Source organism: Notolepis coatsorum (assembly GCF_963971535.1).
Source record: "Notolepis coatsorum genome assembly, chromosome: 6".
Lineage (NCBI taxonomy): Eukaryota > Metazoa > Chordata > Actinopteri > Aulopiformes > Paralepididae > Notolepis > Notolepis coatsorum.
In genome coordinates, this window is record NC_140170.1 from 96,442,568 (window position 1) to 96,459,983 (window position 17,416).

Consider the following 17,416-nt stretch of genomic DNA (forward strand, 5'->3'; position numbering starts at 1 on the left):
TAGTAACGCTCATGTCATGATAAATCTGGTTAGGTCAAAACTACAGGAATATGCATAAAAAAAAAATGTATAATACAATAAATATATATATATTATCGGTTATCGGTATCGACCTTGAGGAGCAGAAACTTATCGGTGTCGATATCGGGGTCAAAAAAATCAATATCGTGCACCCCTACTTCTAACACTGTAACATGTCTCCTGTCTCACTGAACTACCTCCTCAAGTAGTATGCAGGGTTCGCACAAGGTCATTGAAGTGCTTGGAGGGGCTTGATTTTTTACCAAAGAAAGTCAAGGCCTGGAATTCCCTGAAAACAGCCAAACACAGTGCTTAAAAGGTCCTTGAAATTCAAACCAACCAAAACATTTCTGAATCAAGACATTTTAATTTGGTTATTTAAAGTGTAACTAATTGTCGGAAATTGGTTTTAAGCCATAAATATTGGATCGGATTTTTTTTCTATTAAAAACAGCATTTAAAAGTTAATTGTATCCTTTTAAATGCCCCTTTAAAATAAAATAAAATAGTGCTTGGGAAAGTGCTTGAAAGTCATTGAATTTCATTTAGCAATGTCTGTGGGAACCCTGAGTATGTGATAGTCCCTCTCTCCCCAGTGTGTGTGTGTGTGTGTGTGTGTGTGTGTGTGTGGTTGTGTTCCCTTATGTAACAGGGTGTTGCTGTGAGACCTCAGTCATTTTGAGCTCATCAGACGTGAGAAGTGTCCTTGACTCAACACATGGCTGAGATCCCACTCCCAAGGATTCCCTCACACTCCACCCACACACACACACACACACACACACACACACACACACTGAAAATGCTCAAGTGGACTGAGGTACATTAATTAAGGCGACGCAATCCTGAGAACAAACATTACTCACACCTGCCATGACTTGGTGCAACACACACACACACACACACACACACACACACACACACACACACACACACACACACACACACACACACACACACACACACACACACACACACACTTACCCCACTGATTGCAGACCCTATCTCTTCCTTGTTCCTCCTCCTAGTGTTGGATGGACATTAGGAAGTGTGTTTTAGTAGAATCCTCCCAGGTCGACCCTGATAAGGCCTGTATAAATAGTAGAGCAGGGCCTTATATCACGTTGCTATTGGGGGGAAATGGAAGGCATTCCAGCCTGCAGAGGATCAGTCGATATTCAATTAACCCAAGGCAGACAGTCACCATGACTGCTTATCAATACCTCTTTTTAACTACACAACCCCGGCACACTTAATTACACTTCCCATTAATAGCATTAAACAAGTGCACAAACAAACAAACAACAACAAAACACCCGCCCACGTTTGGAAAGTGAGACGACTCCCTATAACAGTGGTTCTCAACCTGTTTGGTTCAAGACCCCCCTTACATAGTCAAGCATAGACAGAATGGTTTGCAAATCCCTCACATAGTCAAGCATAGACGAAATGGTTTCCGACCGCCCTTACATAGTCAAGCATAGACGGAATGGTTTCCGACCCCCCTTACATAGTCAAGCATAGACGGAATGGTTTCCGACCCCCCTTACATAGTCGAGCATAGACGGAATCAATCACGACCCCCACTTACATAGTCAAGCATAGACGGAATGGTTTCCGACCCCCCTTACATAGTCAAGCATAGACAGAATGGTTTGCGACCCCCCCCCCTTACATAGTCAAGCATAGACGGAATCAATCACGACCCCCCCTTACATAGTCAAGCATAGACAGAATGGTGAACTTTATTTCCCATTTTCAGGCTATTCAATTTCATTAATAATTGGAGGAGGGTTTTTAAACTTAAAGGGGACATGTACTGCTATTCCTAGCACTATTTGGGCAACTTTACACAATTCCTGTTAGTCTATTGAAGACATCTGTAAGGTTTTTTTCAAAAAAATGCATTGTTTTATATTTCTAATCAAGTACTCAAAACCATCATTTTCCAGCTTCAAGATTTCAGGCTGTTATGGCCTGTCTCCGCCCATAAGCACTTTGAGTGACAGTCAGTCCACACAGTCTGCGACTGGTAGACAGACAGAGAGAGAGAGAGAGAGAGAGAGAGAGAGAGGGGGGGGTGCGAGAGAGAGAGAGAGAGAAAAAAAAGACAGGCCGTCTCTTCCTTTCGTTTTTTCTCTCCCTGCGGCAGCTTGTGGGGGGGGGGCTCCCTTCCTCCCCTCTCCCGTGTGGCGCTGCAGGTCCCCCCCCCCCAAGTGCTCCCTCCTCTCTCTCTCTCTCTCTCTCTCTCTCTCTCTCTCTCTCTCTCTCTCTCTCTCCCTCCCTCTCTCTCTCCCTCTCTCTCTCTCTCTCTCTCTCTCTCTCTCTCCCTCCAGAGTATGCAGAGGTGTCGGGTTTCACTGCCTCGCAGTATGAGGAAGTGGTTTTCCACTCGCTGTCTAGTCTATGTAGATTGTGGGCGGGCATTAGCTACAACCACAGAGCCAATCACATCACTGTCTTCTACCCAGAGCCTGAATGACGTGACTCAGGCCTTCAAATCAGGATGGACTAATTTACTGGAGCAGGAAATTATCTGAGCTGAATCGGAGCAATCCGCCAATATGGTATTTAGACACTAAAACACATTGATACTAACTCCTATTACTATAATACAATGCTAGAGACTGAAAAATGACATTTATAGTACATGTCCCCTTTAAAATATTCCTTATTTCACAAGAGAAAAGCATCTGTACCAAAGATTGTAAATATAATGTGTTTCTATAGGGGGTAGTGTTGCTGTCTAGAGCAGAGGTGGTAGCAGGGTTCGCACAAGGTCTTTGAAGTGCTTAAAATGCTTGATTTTTTACCAAAAATTAAGTCAAGGCCTGGAATTCCTTGAAAACAGCTATTTTTTTTAAACAATGTGCTTAAAAGTCATTGAAATTCAAATCAACCATTCGCATTGAATGTTTTGTTCATCCATGATCAAATATTATTTCTGAATCAAGATATATATTTTTTTGTTCTGTTTTAATCTAATCTGACGAGTCGCTGTCTCGCGCACTCCAACTGCTTTTCCTCATTTCTTCTTCTCCTCATTTCTTCTTCGCGTGTGATGCTCTAGCTTGTTCTAGCTGGCAAGCAGGCCAAGAAGATGCTTAAAAAACAGCATTTAAAGGTGAATTGTATCCTTCGAGTGACATCCTTGAAAATCAAAAATAGAGCTTGGAAAAATACTTAAAAGTCCTTGAATTTCATTTTGCAATGTCTGTGGGAACCCTGTGGTAGAGCAGAGGCAACCATGTATTTTCAATCGACTGGTTGATCTCAAGGGGCCTCTGAGTAGATCTCTGGATGATTTGGGAACCCCATACATAGATAGCCAATCACACCCAGGCTTTATTTTTTTTCAAACGTGAATCCCAACTAATCCCTGTCCTGTGTGGCTCTTGTGTCCCGCCTTCTTCTTTCGCTGGCTTTCCCTGGGCTCCACCCTCCGGGACAACATCATGAATAACACAGCTGGGATCATAGATATGCTGTTTTCAGCCAGGTGTGTAACCTGTTTACAACCACACCTGAGCTGACAAGACTGCATCATTGAGAGTGGGACGAGACACCAAGAGACAGAAGAACTATCACTTCCACACAGAATGAGAAGAGGATTCTTTTTGCTTCATGTCGAACAGAAAATGCCTTTTGGCCTTATATGTAATTATTGTGCAGCGCTGGCAAAAATCATTTTACATGGAACGGCATTTCCACACTTTGACAAGACATATCCAAGGTGCTTGAACTGAAATCACAACTAGCAACAAGACAGGCTGTTTTTTTTTTTAAAGGTTTATTTTTTGGCGTTTTATCGCTTTATTTCTACTGGGCAGTCCAGTAGAGAGAGACAGATGAGGAATGGGAGACAGAGTGGGGGGAAGACATTCGGCAAATAACGACGGGTTCGGGAGTCGAACCCGGGTCGGCCGTGTCGCGGCTGAGCGCGCTATGTGGTTAGCCACTGGGGCGCCCCCAAGACGGGCTGTTTTTAACCATGCTGTCTGTGAAAGGAAAAACTCTGACTTCGGCTTCCTATCGCATCAGCCACATTCTCGCCAAACACAATGATTAGTTTCAGGATGCCAATATATTCAATGAGGCAATTCTTTCAGTTGCCAACGAGTTGTTCTATGATTTAAAAAACAAGACTGAAATCATGGAAGCCGTCCGCAGCCTTCAGTTGTCCAGGAGGACAGAGACACAGATGTGGGGGGATTTCAGAGGAAGGCGCAACTGAAAAAGGACATCAACAACTGTGTGCATTTTTCTCTTCAGTTGGACGAGTCAGCGGACCTTACTGGTGTTGCACAGCTGTGCATTTTCATCACAATGGTGTTCGCTGACGTGAGCTTGGACTCTTTTTTTGCCTCTGAAATAAGAGAGAATGACGTTGCTGCAATATTCATTATTTAGTGTTGTGCAATTCTGAGAAATATGTCTCATTATTGAAATTTAAAGCAAAGTAGGAAACATTTGATTGTATGTTAGTACTGTATATTAGGAAGAGTGCATGACAATAAGAAGGTTAGTGTTTATTTTTTTTTATTGTATTTCAGATATTGATTGAAGAAGTGTGTGTTTAGTCTACGGCGAACGATTGGTCGGGTTTTGGCTGTCCTAACTATGGTGGGAAGTTCGTTCCACCGTTGTGGGGCAAGAACCGAGAATAGGCGGCTGCTCCTTGATGACCCTCCCGGCGCTCGGATAGGAGTAGGTCTGAGGCGGCCAGATGCAGAGCGTAGGGGTCTTGAGGGTGTGTAGTTAGAGACCATTGACCGGAGGTAGGCGGGAGCCATTCCCTTCGCTGCACGATATGCCAGGTCGAGGACCTTAAAGCAAATTTGTGTTAGTTATCTCTAGGGGGGTGTTGGTTATCTCTAGGGGGTGTGTTGGTTATCTTTAGGGGGTGTTGGTTATCTCTAGGGGGTGTGTTGGTTATCTCTAGGGGGTGTTGGTTATCTCTAGGGGAGTGTTGGTTATCTCTAGGGGAGTGTTGGTTATCTCTAGGGGGTGTTGGTTATCTCTAGGGGGTGTGTTGGTTATCTCTAGGGGGGTGTTGGTTATCTCTATCTAGGGGGGTGTTGGTTATCTCTATCTAGGGGGGTGTTGGTTATCTCTATCTAGGGGGGTGTTGGTTATCTCTAGGGGGTGTTGGTTATCTCTAGGGGGGTGTTGGTTATCTCTAGGGGGTGTTGGTTATCTCTAGGGGTGTGTTGGTTATCTCTAGGGGTGTGTTGGTTATCTCTAGGGGGTGTTGGTTATCTCTAGGGCTGTGTTGGTTATCTCTAGGGGGGTGTTGGTTATCTCTAGGGGGAGTGTTGGTTATCTCTAGGGGTGTGTTGGTTATCTCTAGGGGTGTGTTGGTTATCTCTAGGGGGAGTGTTGGTTATCTCTAGGGGTGTGTTGGTTATCTCTAGGGGGGTGTTGGTTATCTCTAGGGGAGTGTTGGTTATCTCTAGGGGAGTGTTGGTTATCTCTAGGGGGGTGTTGGTTATCTCTATGGGAGTGTTGGTTATCTCTAGGGGAGTGTTGGTTATCTCTAGGGGGAGTGTTGGTTATCTCTAGGGGGGTGTTGGTTATCTCTAGGGGGAGTGTTGGTTATCTCTAGGGGTGTGTTGGTTATCTCTAGGGGGGTGTTGGTTATCTCTAGGGGGTGTTGGTCATCTCTAGGGGGTGTTGGTTATCTCTAGGGGGTGTTGGTTATCTCTAGGGGTGTGTTGGTTATCTCTAGGGGTGTGTTGGTTATCTCTAGGGGTGTGTTGGTTATCTCTAGGGGGAGTGTTGGTTATCTCTAGGGGGAGTGTTGGTTATCTCTAGGGGAGTGTTGGTTATCTCTAGGGGGAGTGTTGGTTATCTCTAGGGGGTGTTGGTTATCTCTAGGGGTGTGTTGGTTATCTCTAGGGGAGTGTTGGTTATCTCTAGAGTGTTGGTTATCTCTAGGGGAGTGTTGGTTATCTCTAGGGGGTGTTGGTTATCTCTAGGGGTGTTGGTAATCTCTAGGGGGGTGTTGGTTATCTCTAGGGGGTGTTGGTTATCTCTAGGGGGGTGTTGGTTATCTCTAGGGGTGTGTTGGTTATCTCTAGGGGTGTGTTGGTTATCTCTAGGGGTGTGTTGGTTATCTCTAGGGGTGTGTTGGTTATCTCTAGGGGGAGTGTTGGTTATCTCTAGGGGGTGTTGGTTATCTCTAGGGGGGTGTTGGTTATCTCTAGGGGGAGTGTTGGTTATCTCTAGGGGGAGTGTTGGTTATCTCTAGGGGGGTGTTGGTTATCTCTAGGGGGAGTGTTGGTTATCTCTAGGGGAGTGTTGGTTATCTCTAGGGTGAGTGTTGGTTATCTCTAGGGGGGTGTTGGTTATCTCTAGGGGGGTGTTGGTTATCTCTAGGGGAGTGTTGGTTATCTCTAGGGGGAGTGTTGGTTATCTCTAGGGGGAGTGTTGGTTATCTCTAGGGGAGTGTTGGTTATCTCTAGGGGAGTGTTGGTTATCTCTAGGGGTGTGTTGGTTATCTCTAGGGGGGTGTTGGTTATCTCTAGGGGGAGTGTTGGTTATCTCTAGGGGGAGTGTTGGTTATCTCTAGGAGGGTGTTGGTTATCTCTAGGGGGTGTTGGTTATCTCTAGGGGGAGTGTTGGTTATCTATAGGGGAGTGTTGGTTATCTCTAGGGGTGTGTTGGTTATCTCTAGGGGGAGTGTTGGTTATCTCTAGGGGGGTGTTGGTTATCTCTAGGGGAGTGTTGGTTATCTCTAGGGGGGTGTTGGTTATCTCTAGGGGAGTGTTGGTTATCTCTAGGGGGGTGTTGGTTATCTCTAGGGGAGTGTTGGTTATCTCTAGGGGAGTGTTGGTTATCTCTAGGGGGGTGTTGGTTATCTCTAGGGGAGTGTTGGTTATCTCTAGGGGAGTGTTGGTTATCTCTAGGGGTGTGTTGGTTATCTCTAGGGGTGTGTTGGTTATCTCTAGGGGGGTGTTGGTTATCTCTAGGGGGAGTGTTGGTTATCTCTAGGGGAGTGTTGGTTATCTCTAGGGTGAGTGTTGGTTATCTCTAGGGGGGTGTTGGTTATCTCTAGGGGGTGTTGGTTATCTCTCTAGGGGGGTGTTGGTTATCTCTAGGGGGTGTTGGTTATCTCTAGGGGGAGTGTTGGTTATCTCTAGGGGAGTGTTGGTTATCTCTAGGGGGGTGTTGGTTATCTCTAGGGGCAGTGTTGGTTATCTCTAGGGGAGTGTTGGTTATCTCTAGGGGAGTGTTGGTTATCTCTAAGGGGGTGTTGGTTATCTCTAGGGGGTGTTGGTTATCTCTAGGGGGGTGTTGGTTATCTCTAGGGGGTGTTGGTTATCTCTAGGGGAGTGTTGGTTATCTCTAGGGGGGTGTTGGTTATCTCTAGGGGGAGTGTTGGTTATCTCTAGGGGAGTGTTGGTTATCTCTAGGGGAGTGTTGGTTATCTCTAGGGGGAGTGTTGGTTATCTCTAGGGGGGTGTTGGTTATCTCTAGGGGAGTGTTGGTTATCTCTAGGGGGAGTGTTGGTTATCTCTAGGGGTTGTTGGTTATCTCTAGGGGAGTGTTGGTTATCTCTAGGGGAGTGTTGGTTATCTCTAGGGGGGTGTGGGTTATCTCTAGGGGGGTGTTGGTTATCTCTAGGGGAGTGTTGGTTATCTCTAGGGGAGTGTTGGTTATCTCTAGGGGGTGTTGGTTATCTCTAGGGGAGTGTTGGTTATCTCTAAGGGGGTGTTGGTTATCTCTAGGGGGTGTTGGTTATCTCTAGGGGGGTGTTGGTTATCTCTAGGGGGTGTTGGTTATCTCTAGGCGGGGGAGTTGGTTATCTCTAGGGGGTGTTGGTTATCTCTAGGGGCAGTCAGCCAAATGGGTATAATGTTCACTTTCAGGCCGGAGACACGTGGAGACAAATGGGGGGGTTATGTGTTTCAGACATACCACAATTATGTGTTTGCCAATGTATTTGTCTGGTCAATGATGTATATCTGGGACACGGCCTGACCCTTGACCCTAACATCATTCATTCCCTCACATTCCACAGCTCAGCACATGAAAAGCCTTGTCCTGCCAGGCAGACAGTGATTGTGGGCAATTCATATGCAACAAGCTTTCAACTGTCACTTTTGTTCATGTTGTTATGACAGAACAGAAGCGTCCCATTCTCCACCAAAAACCAAAGGCAATGGAAAATATCTCTGCTTCTGAGTGCTCAAAAAACCTCAATCCCGTGTCCCAGACCGCCCCCTGTGTTTCCTCCTCATTAGCATAGATTTGTCTGTGACCTGTGTGTGATGCTCATGCTAATGCCAGACAATGATGTAAGTGTGGAAGGCTGTGATAGTGATATGACTTACGGTGTAAGATGAACAAATGTCTGACGGTTTCTAAGAACTCTAAAACCGGTTGAGAAATTATTTGATGTGCCTTAACCTGTTCCACACGATGTGAAAATCCGCATAAAATATATACCTAGGTAAATGGAATATTGCTCCACTTCTACAAGGGCTATTTGCATATTCTTGGTATCTAGGTACATCTATGGACCTCAGGGAATGTATTCACAGTGTTAGAAATATTGTGTCTATTACTAGGCTTGCTTAAATTGTGATGAAACAAAGGAGAATATGAATTATGATTTTTCTTTGATAATGACCAAACTTAAAAAACTGCCACTGACCTCGTTCAGTACCCTCTTGAGATCATGTGTACAAAAAATCGAAGGAAATTAATAAAGGGAAGATGATAAAACCGAAGGTTCTGTAGATACAGTACTGAATTCTCCCATCCGGACCAATGCAATTTGAAATATTATAGAATATAAAATATGATGCTTATACATTACCTTATTATAGCCAATTTGCACATTTATATATATATTAGTGCTGTCAGGCGATTAAAAAAATGAATCTAATTAATTACAGGATTTGTAATTAATTAATTAAATTAATCACATTTTAATCGCATAACCATTTTATGCGTGATATTCTATATTCTATAATCATATTTCAAATTGCATGTGTCCAGATGGCAGAATTCAGTACTGTATCTACAAAACCTTCTGTTTAATCATCTTCCATCTATTAATTTGCTTAGATTTTTCAGGTCTGGTCAATTTGAGCATGGTGTTATTCACAGTCAAAGATAAAAAAAAAAAAAGTATTGATATTCTCATTTGGTTCATTACAATTGACTCAAAATAAGATTTTCAATCAATCAATCACAGCGCAGATTGATTGATTGAATGAAAATGTTATTAACAGATTGCAGAATGGGTACAATACAGTACGGCTCAATACACACAATTGTTAAGGGCATGCAGACCAGAGAAAGACTTTCGTCTTGTTTACATCAGGGTCCCCCATTTTCAATTCATAATGAATTGTAAGTAAGGGTGCAACTTGCACCGTGCAATCCATTCTTTGTGGATCTAGCCCACAGTATTTCTGACACTGGGAATACATTCCCTGAGATTCATAGATGTCCCTAGAATCAGATACCAAGAACATGCAAATGGACCATATTAAAAAAAAGTCTGTAAATGTGTATTCTACATTCTCATGGAATGAATGAGATACAAAAAAGAAAATTATATAAAAAAAAAGAAATTATAATCTTTTATTTTTTATTTATTTGTAATTAATTTTGAGTTAATTTTCATAACGCGATAATTTGCTGTGTAATTAATTAATCTAATTAACGCGATAAACTGACAGCCCTAATATATATACATATATTATCTTTCAAATGCCCAAGTTCAATTTGGATTTAGTATCACCAGGCGTGCATAAGAACAGATAATGATATCTACTGTAATCTAGTGTACTTTTTTATTTTCCCCACAGTGCAACTGTTTTGAAACTAATTTTAGATCTAATTGTTCCTACATGCTAACAATATGGAGGAGAAACTAACTGTGTTTCAATATCTGTCAAAAACGTTACCTTTTGTGGCTTAAAACGTTTGATTTAAAAATCGCAAAAAATATGCAACACTCTGAAATATATGGATTTATGATTTGATTTGATTTGATAGTTTATTTGGTAGCAACATGTCATTTTGGGGTCGGTACCGACCCAAAGGGGTGGAACAAACATAAATAGAGAGAAAGAGAGAGAGAGAGCTGTGATACTGACTCTGCTAAACGTGCACCCAGTAATACAGCAGGAGGTTATTTGAGGTAGGTCTGTAAGGTTGGTTTGTAATGGTTCCCCTGGGGGCCACACTGACGGGCCCTTGTCTGACCGATACAGAGAAGTGATCTCCACCACCAAATTACTCTATACAGTAATTACTACTATAGGGGAGAGTGGGGTGAGTAGTGCCCATTTCTACTTAAAGTGCCTTTAAAGCAAGGAGATTACAGTAATGCCCCCAACTAAAATATGTACATATAGTTTAGGATGTTGTGCATCCCTGGGGACAATCACTTTGGATCTTAAATAAACTGTTTCAGAAATATAGCTTTAGAAAGAAAAAGTGGTTTTGTGGCACAACTTGTCCCCGGTGCGGGGTAAGTTGTGACATTAGAGAGAATACACTGGGGTAAATTGTGCCATTGATAATTTTACGTAAAACAGATAATTTTAATCTCAAAAGCGGTAAAAGCATCCTGCAGATCTTCATCAAACCCTGTCTGTCTTCCGTTTGTATATCTGCGTGGCATGATGGATTTTGGTCTAAAATTAAGAATATCACATAGTTTTAGTGATCAAATGTAAGAATACAATGTACAATAACAATAAAATACAATAAGGTAATATATATAGTTAATAATTATAAGTTGGGGCAACTTAACAAACAGAACACCTGGCATCCCCCAGCTGTTTTGAGCTAGCATCATGCTAACTGTATAAACTCATGGTGTAGCTTACTAAAGCACTAAAACATGTGTGAACTGTTTTCAAAGTTGTCTATAATTGTTCAAACACAGGAATCAAAAAACTTTGATCATACAAATTTTACTTTGGAGGGCAATTTTAATATTTTTTTTACTTAAATGTGCTTACCTCTCAAGCCAGGTGTCTCCCTTCTTTGCAGGTTGAGTGAAATGGATGCCTCTTCAAAAATATGTTGTCACATGACCAACTTCTTCTATGGTTTTCTAGATAACAGGGGTGGCACTACTTGCCCCTTGGCACTACTTACCCCACTCTCCCATACAGGCCTCATCACAAAGCAGAGTGTGTTAGTGGTGGTGGCAGTGGTGGTAGTAGTAGTAGTAGTGGTGGTTGTAGTAGTAGTGGTGATGGTGGTGGTTGTAGATGTAGTAGTGGTACTAGTGATGGTGGTAGTGGTAGTAGTGTTGGTGGTGGTGGTAATAGTGGTGGTAGTAGTGTTGTTGGTGATGGTGGTGGTTGTAGTAATGATGATGATAGTAGTGTTGGTAGTAGTAGTGGTGGTGATGGTGGTAGTAGTAGTGAATGATGTTGGTAGTGGGCGTAGTAGTAGTAGTAGTGGTGGTGGTGGTAGTAGTAGTAGTGGCGATGGTGGTGGTTGTAGTAGTGATGGTAGTAGTAGTGATGTTGATAGTGGTGGTAGTAGTGGTGGTGGTGGTTGTAGTAGTAGTAGTGATGGTGGTGGTGGTGGTGGTAGTAGTAGTGGTAGTGGTAGTAGTACATTTACATTTTGTTGTTTAGCTTTAGCTGACGCTTTTATCCAAAGCGACTTACAAGTTCTGTACGACAAGTCAACAGGAAGGGTACAACTCTTATAACTGAGTAACAAATGTTCAAACAGTGCTGAAACTTGGGTGCTGCTGTGTTGAGTGCATAGTAGTAAAGACATATTAGTATAGTAGGTAAAGTGCATGAGGGTATAAGACAGTAAGAAGGTTCTTTTTTTTCAGATATTGATAAGTTCGTTCCACCATTGTGGAGCGAGGACAGAGAATAGGCGGCTTCTCTTTGATGACCCTCCCGGAGCTCGGATAGGAGTGGGTCTGAGACGGCCAGAGGATGTAGAGCAGAGGGGTCTTGAGGGTGTGTAGTTAGAGACCATAGACCGGAGGTAGGCAGGAGCCATTCCCTTCGCTACACGATATGCCAGGTCGAGGACCTTGAAGCGAATTTGTGCGGCGATGGGGAGCCAGTGCAGGTCCCTAAGAAGCAGGGTAACATGGGCTGACTTTGGTCAGACAGGCGGCTGCGTTCTGAATGAGTGGAAGAGGCTTGGTGGCGGTGGTCGGTAGACCAGCGAGCAGTGCATTGCATTAGTCGAGGGGAGACATGACTGTTGATTGGACAAGGAGTTGGGTGGCTTCTTTTGTCAGGAAGGGGCGGATCTTTCTGACATTGCTCAGGAGGAACCTGCCGGTTCTGGTCGTTGAGGCGATGTGAGCGGAGAAGTTCAGCCGTCGAGGACTACACCAAGGTTCTTGGCTGTCGGGGACGAGGCTACAGCTACATTTTCTACTGTGATGGAAAGGTCTGTCAGCGGGGAGGATTTGGCCCGGCAGGTGAAGCAGTTCTATTTTGCTTAGGTTCAGTTTGAGGTGGTTGGTCGTCATCCAGGAGGAGTTGTCGGACAGACAGGCTGAGATCCGCTCAGAGACATGGATATCTGAGGGAGGAAAGGAGAGGAAGAGTTGAGTATCATCGGCATAGCAATGATACGAGAAGGCAGGAGATGTGATAATGTTACCCAGAGATTTGGTGTAGAGGGAGAAGAGGAGGGGTCCAAGGGCCGAGCCCTGGGGGACATCCGTTGGCGGGCGGACAGGGTGGTGGTAGTAGTAGTGGTGGTGGTGGTAGTAGTAGTAGTAGTGGTGGTAGCGGTAGTGGTAGTAGTAGTAGTTGTGGTAGTGGTGGTGGTGGTGGTGGTAGTAGTGGTGGTGGTGGTGGTGGTAGTAGTAGTAGTAGTGGTGGTAGCGGTAGTGGTAGTAGTAGTAGTAGTGGTGGTAGTGGTGGTGGTGGTGGTGGTGGTGGTAGTAGTGGTGGTGGTTGTGGTAGTGGTGGTGGTAGTGGTGGTGGTAGTAGTAGTGGTGGTAGTAGTGGTGGTTGTGGTAGTAGTGGTGGTTGTGGTAGTAGTGGTGGTGGTAGTAGTGGTGGTGGTAGTAGTGGTGGTGGTAGTAGTGGTGGTAGTAGTGGTGGTGGTTGTGGTAGTGGTGGTGGTAGTAGTGGTTGTGGTAGTAGTCGTGGTTGTGGTAGTAGTCGTGGTTGTAGTGGTGGTGGTGGTAGTGGTGGTAGTAGTAGTGGTGGTGGTTGTGGTAGTAGTGGTGGTAGTAGTGGTAGTAGTGGTGGTTGTGGTAGTGGTGGTGGTAGTAGTGGTTGTGGTAGTAGTGGTGGTTGTTGTGGTGGTGGTAGTAGTGGTGGTAGTAGTGGTGGTGGTGGTTGTGGTAGTAGTGGTAGTAGTGGTGGTTGTGGTAGTAGTGGTGGTAGTGGTGGTGGTAGTAGTAGTGGTGGTGGTGGTTGTGGTAGTGGTGGTGGTGGTTGTGGTAGTGGTGGTTGTGGTTGTGGTAGTGGTGGTTGTGGTAGTGGTGGTTGTGGTGGTTGTGGTAGTGGTGGTGGTGGTTGTGGTAGTGGTGGTGGTTGTGGTAGTGGTGGTTGTGGTTGTGGTAGTGGTGGTTGTGGTAGTGGTGGTTGTGGTGGTTGTGGTAGTGGTGGTGGTGGTTGTGGTAGTGGTGGTGGTTGTGGTAGTGGTGGTGGTAGTGGTGGTTGTGGTGGTGGTGGTGGTGGTTGTGGTAGTAGTGGTAGTAGTGGTGGTTGTGGTAGTAGTGGTGGTAGTGGTGGTGGTAGTAGTAGTGGTGGTGGTGGTTGTGGTAGTAGTAGTGGTGGTGGTGGTTGTGGTAGTGGTGGTGGTTGTGGTAGTGGTAGTGGTAGTGGTGGTGGTTGTGGTAGTGGTGGTAGTGGTGGTGGTTGTGGTAGTGATCGTGGTTGTGGTAGTGGTGGTGGTTGTGGTGGTGGTGGTAGTGGTGGTGGTGGTGGTGGTGGTTGTGGTAGTGGTGGTAGTGGTTGTGGTGGTGGTGGTTGTGGTGGTAGTGGTGGTTGTGGTGGTAGTGGTGGTTGTGGTGGTAGTGGTGGTGGTTGTGGTAGTGGTTGTGGTGGTTGTGGTAGTAGTGGTTGTGGTAGTGGTTTTGGTAGTGGTGGTAGTGGGGGTGGTAGTGGTGGTGGTAGTGGGGGTGCTTGTGGTGGTAGTGGGGGTGGTTGTGGTAGTGGTGGTTGTGGTAGTGGTTGTGGTGGTGGTGGTGGTTGTGGTGGTAGTGGTGGTGGTAGTAGTGGTTGTGGTGGTGGTTGTGGTGGTGGTGGTGGTTGTGGTAGTGGTTGTGGTGGTGGTGGTGGTGGTGGTGGTAGTGGTGGTGGTGCAAGTACCACTGCAAATGGAATTAAGTGGAACTTCACTGTGTGACACAGGGGATGATCTAAGAGGAGCCTGCCTGCCTCTCTCACCCAGTCCTGTTTTTATCTTTTTCTGCACCCTGCCATTGTGTGAGCACACACGGTACACCACATATATTAGAAGTCTTTGGTGCATACCAATGAGCACAGAGCTGTTATTGGCCCTTTCCTGGGATGACAGGAAAACGGAGTGATGTGTCGTTCATCTGCCTCTCTGTTCTGCTCACAGAGAACGGGATATGTTTTCATACAGTATACCGGAGGAAGAAATTAAAACGTCAGGCGCTAGCTTCTAAAGTTGTGACGCTTCACTAGATAAGTTGAGATGAAAATGAATAATACAAGAGTTTTCTCCCCCACTGTTTGTGGAATAAGATACAGCCATTCGGATAGCAACTGATCGCATCGTGTTTGTGGTGGAATAAGATACAGCTGTTTGGATAGCAACCGATCGCATCGTGTTTGTTTGCTGGGGAGCTTTACGATAAGCTAAAAATATAATCCTTTGGACTGCTGCTTGATCAAAGAAGTAAGCCCCTCCGTGTTCCAGGGGGAAGGCTGAATTGTAATTATTTCGGCCTCTCCTCTCTTTGTGTGTAGCCTATTAGAGAGGGCTGGTGCCTGGGTCCTCTCCGCTAAAAGTTTGCTCTCAGAGTAGAAATGTTTTCCCCCTCGGCCGACTTGAGCCAGCCCCCTTTTTTTCCCTCTCCTCTCCAATAGATGTGGGGGTGAGCTTTCCAGGGACAAAGGAATGAATACATTTTGAATAGAAAGAGAGAGGGGAGAGGCGGGGGGTGACAAAAAGACAGTGGGTGTGTGAGAGAGAGGAGAGAGAGAGAGAAGGGGGGGTTGGAGAGAGAGTGAAAAGATATAGAGCACTTGACAAGGGTTTGTCACAGGGTCCAACATTCCTGCCAAGTTGTGAGAGTGGGGAGAGAGGATAGGAAGTCAAGTGATGCAGTGAAACACGCTATGTTTTCCCCTAAAGACAGGATTACTAACTCATTACAGACTTAGGGTGGATACAAACTGGCTCTACTCTGTAGTTACAGAGTTCTAGGAGCAGCTCTCACTCCCTCCCTCCCTCCCCTCTCTCTCTCTTTCTCCCTTTCTCCCCTTGGTCCTCTTGCCACATGGTACGTTCCATTTAAAAGGGTGCATGTCATCTCTCTCTGTGTGTGTGTGTTGAGTGTGTGTGTGTGCGTGCTGGGTCCTCTCTAAGAGCCGCTCACAGCTCGTTCCCCAGTCACTCTCCCCTCCGCCTGCTGGGCTGTGTCTCTCTTCCCTCTCGTCTTTTCTTTTCTACTCTGTCCGTCTCTCTCTCTCTCTCTCTCTCTCTCTCTCTCTCTCTCTCTCTCTCTCTCTCTCTCTCTCCCTCTCTCTCTCTCTCTCTCTCTCTCTCTCTCTCACGCTGTCTCTCTTTGTGCACATTCTCTCTTTCTCCCTGCACTCCCTCTCTCTCTTTCTCTCTCTCTTTCTTTCTCCTTTTCACACACGCACGCACACACACACACACACCCCCACACACACACACACACACACACACACACTCTCTCCCTGCCTGTGTGTAGTGGGCTGGCAGTCACACAGACTCTGAATGCAGTAACAGGTAGATATATACCCTCTCCGTTCAGCTCAGCGGAGGGGAGAAGAGGCGACCGGCGGCTGCTTGGCATTTTCTTTTTTACATGTGAAGTAAACTGTGAGAGAAGAGGAGCCGGAGGAGCAGCAGCGGGAGGAGAAGGAGGAGGAGGAGAGGGTCTTTTTAGTTTTTCGCCCCCCTCTCCCTCCCTCTAATGCTCCGCTTGACACCATGCTGCTCTGTGTGGATTTGGTCCTCAGGGGAAAATCCTTAAAATGATGGAGGACAACAAGCATCTGGCTCAGAGGATCGATGGGGCGATCCAGTCTGCCAGCCAGGAGGTGACCAACCTGCGCTCGGAGCTCTCCGCCACCAGCCGCCGGCTGGCCGAGCTGGGCGCCAGCAGCCCCCCCGCCCTGGAGAACCACCACCAACAGAACCACCACGATGACAGCCTGCATTACCGAGGTGAGTGGCGGTGAGTGTGTGTGTGTGTGTGTGTGCGCGCGCACGTGCATGCCTGCCTGCGCGCACGTGAGTGTGTGTGTGTTTGTGTATCCAAGCATACACAAACGGTATTATGAGTGCAGTTAAACATTGTATAGTAAAGACACATATCTTTTAGTGTCTGGGAGACACAGAGGGGAACAGTTTAAGTGTGTGTATAATGTGTGTGTGTACATGTGTGTACATGTGTGCGATCCCTTCTGCAAGGGTGAGAACACGCAACATGTGTGGCTGTTTTGAAATCAAGTGTGTGGGAAGAATTCATGGAATGCGTGGTGGAGTGACTAATCTCATTCCTGACTGTTTCCCTAAACTCAACACCAGCGCGGCAGGGGAGAGAGTGGGAGAATGGAAGGAAAGAGGGAGGGAGGGAGGGAGGGAGGGAGGGAGGGAGGGAGAGTGAGAGTGAGAGTGAGAGAGAGAGTGAGAGTTGTGATTGAGAGAGGGGGAGTGGGAGAATGGAAGGAAAGAGGGAGGGAGGGTGAGAGAGAGATAGATAGAGAGAGTGAGAGAGAGAGATAGAGAGAGTGAGTTGTGATTGAGAGAGGCAGGGGTAAGGGAGGGGAGAGTGGGAGAATGGAAGGAAAGAGGGAGGGAGAGAAAGAGAGAGTGTGTTGTGATTGAGAGAGGGAGGGGAGAGAGCACTGGCCGGCGTCTGGTCCAGCTCCGCTTTCCCAGGAAGCTCCCAGGCTGGGTCTCTGTGGGCGACTCTGGGGCTACAATACCTCCAGTGCTGCTCCAGTTCTCTGAACCCATGGCTCTGTCTGACTGAAATGTCAAGTTAGACCGCGCTCTCAAGATACGACACTGGGTGCTGAAATCCCATTAAGTATTATATAAAAGAAGCAGTGAAGCCAGACCAGCACGTGTTTCGGAATTATGTATTCCTTCTTCAGTGTTATAGCTTGGCAAGCTATAACACTGAAGAAGGAATACATAATTCCGAAACATGTTTGTTTCAGGCTGCCATTAAATTTTGAACCTGAGAGTG

At 45.9% G+C, this 17,416-nt stretch overlaps 2 protein-coding genes across 2 annotated transcripts in view; both read left to right on the forward strand.

The window, feature by feature from the left end:
* Positions 1-14,944, forward strand: part of LOC311229614 (uncharacterized protein) — a gene marked incomplete at both ends in the record, with an annotated part of 77,179 nt that extends 62,235 nt beyond the window's left edge. The window contains 2 exons of the mRNA XM_084315690.1: positions 13,440-14,029; positions 14,937-14,944. Coding sequence (XP_084171816.1) covers positions 13,440-14,029; positions 14,937-14,944 — 598 coding nt within the window. The remainder of the gene's footprint in view (positions 1-13,439; positions 14,030-14,936) is intronic.
* Positions 14,945-15,919: 975 nt separating this feature from the next.
* Positions 15,920-17,416, forward strand: part of kaznb (kazrin, periplakin interacting protein b) — a 161,532-nt gene continuing 160,035 nt past the window's right edge. The window contains exon 1 of the mRNA XM_084316871.1: positions 15,920-16,386. Within this exon, the coding sequence (XP_084172997.1) occupies positions 16,194-16,386 (193 nt within the window). The 5' untranslated portion in view covers positions 15,920-16,193. The remainder of the gene's footprint in view (positions 16,387-17,416) is intronic.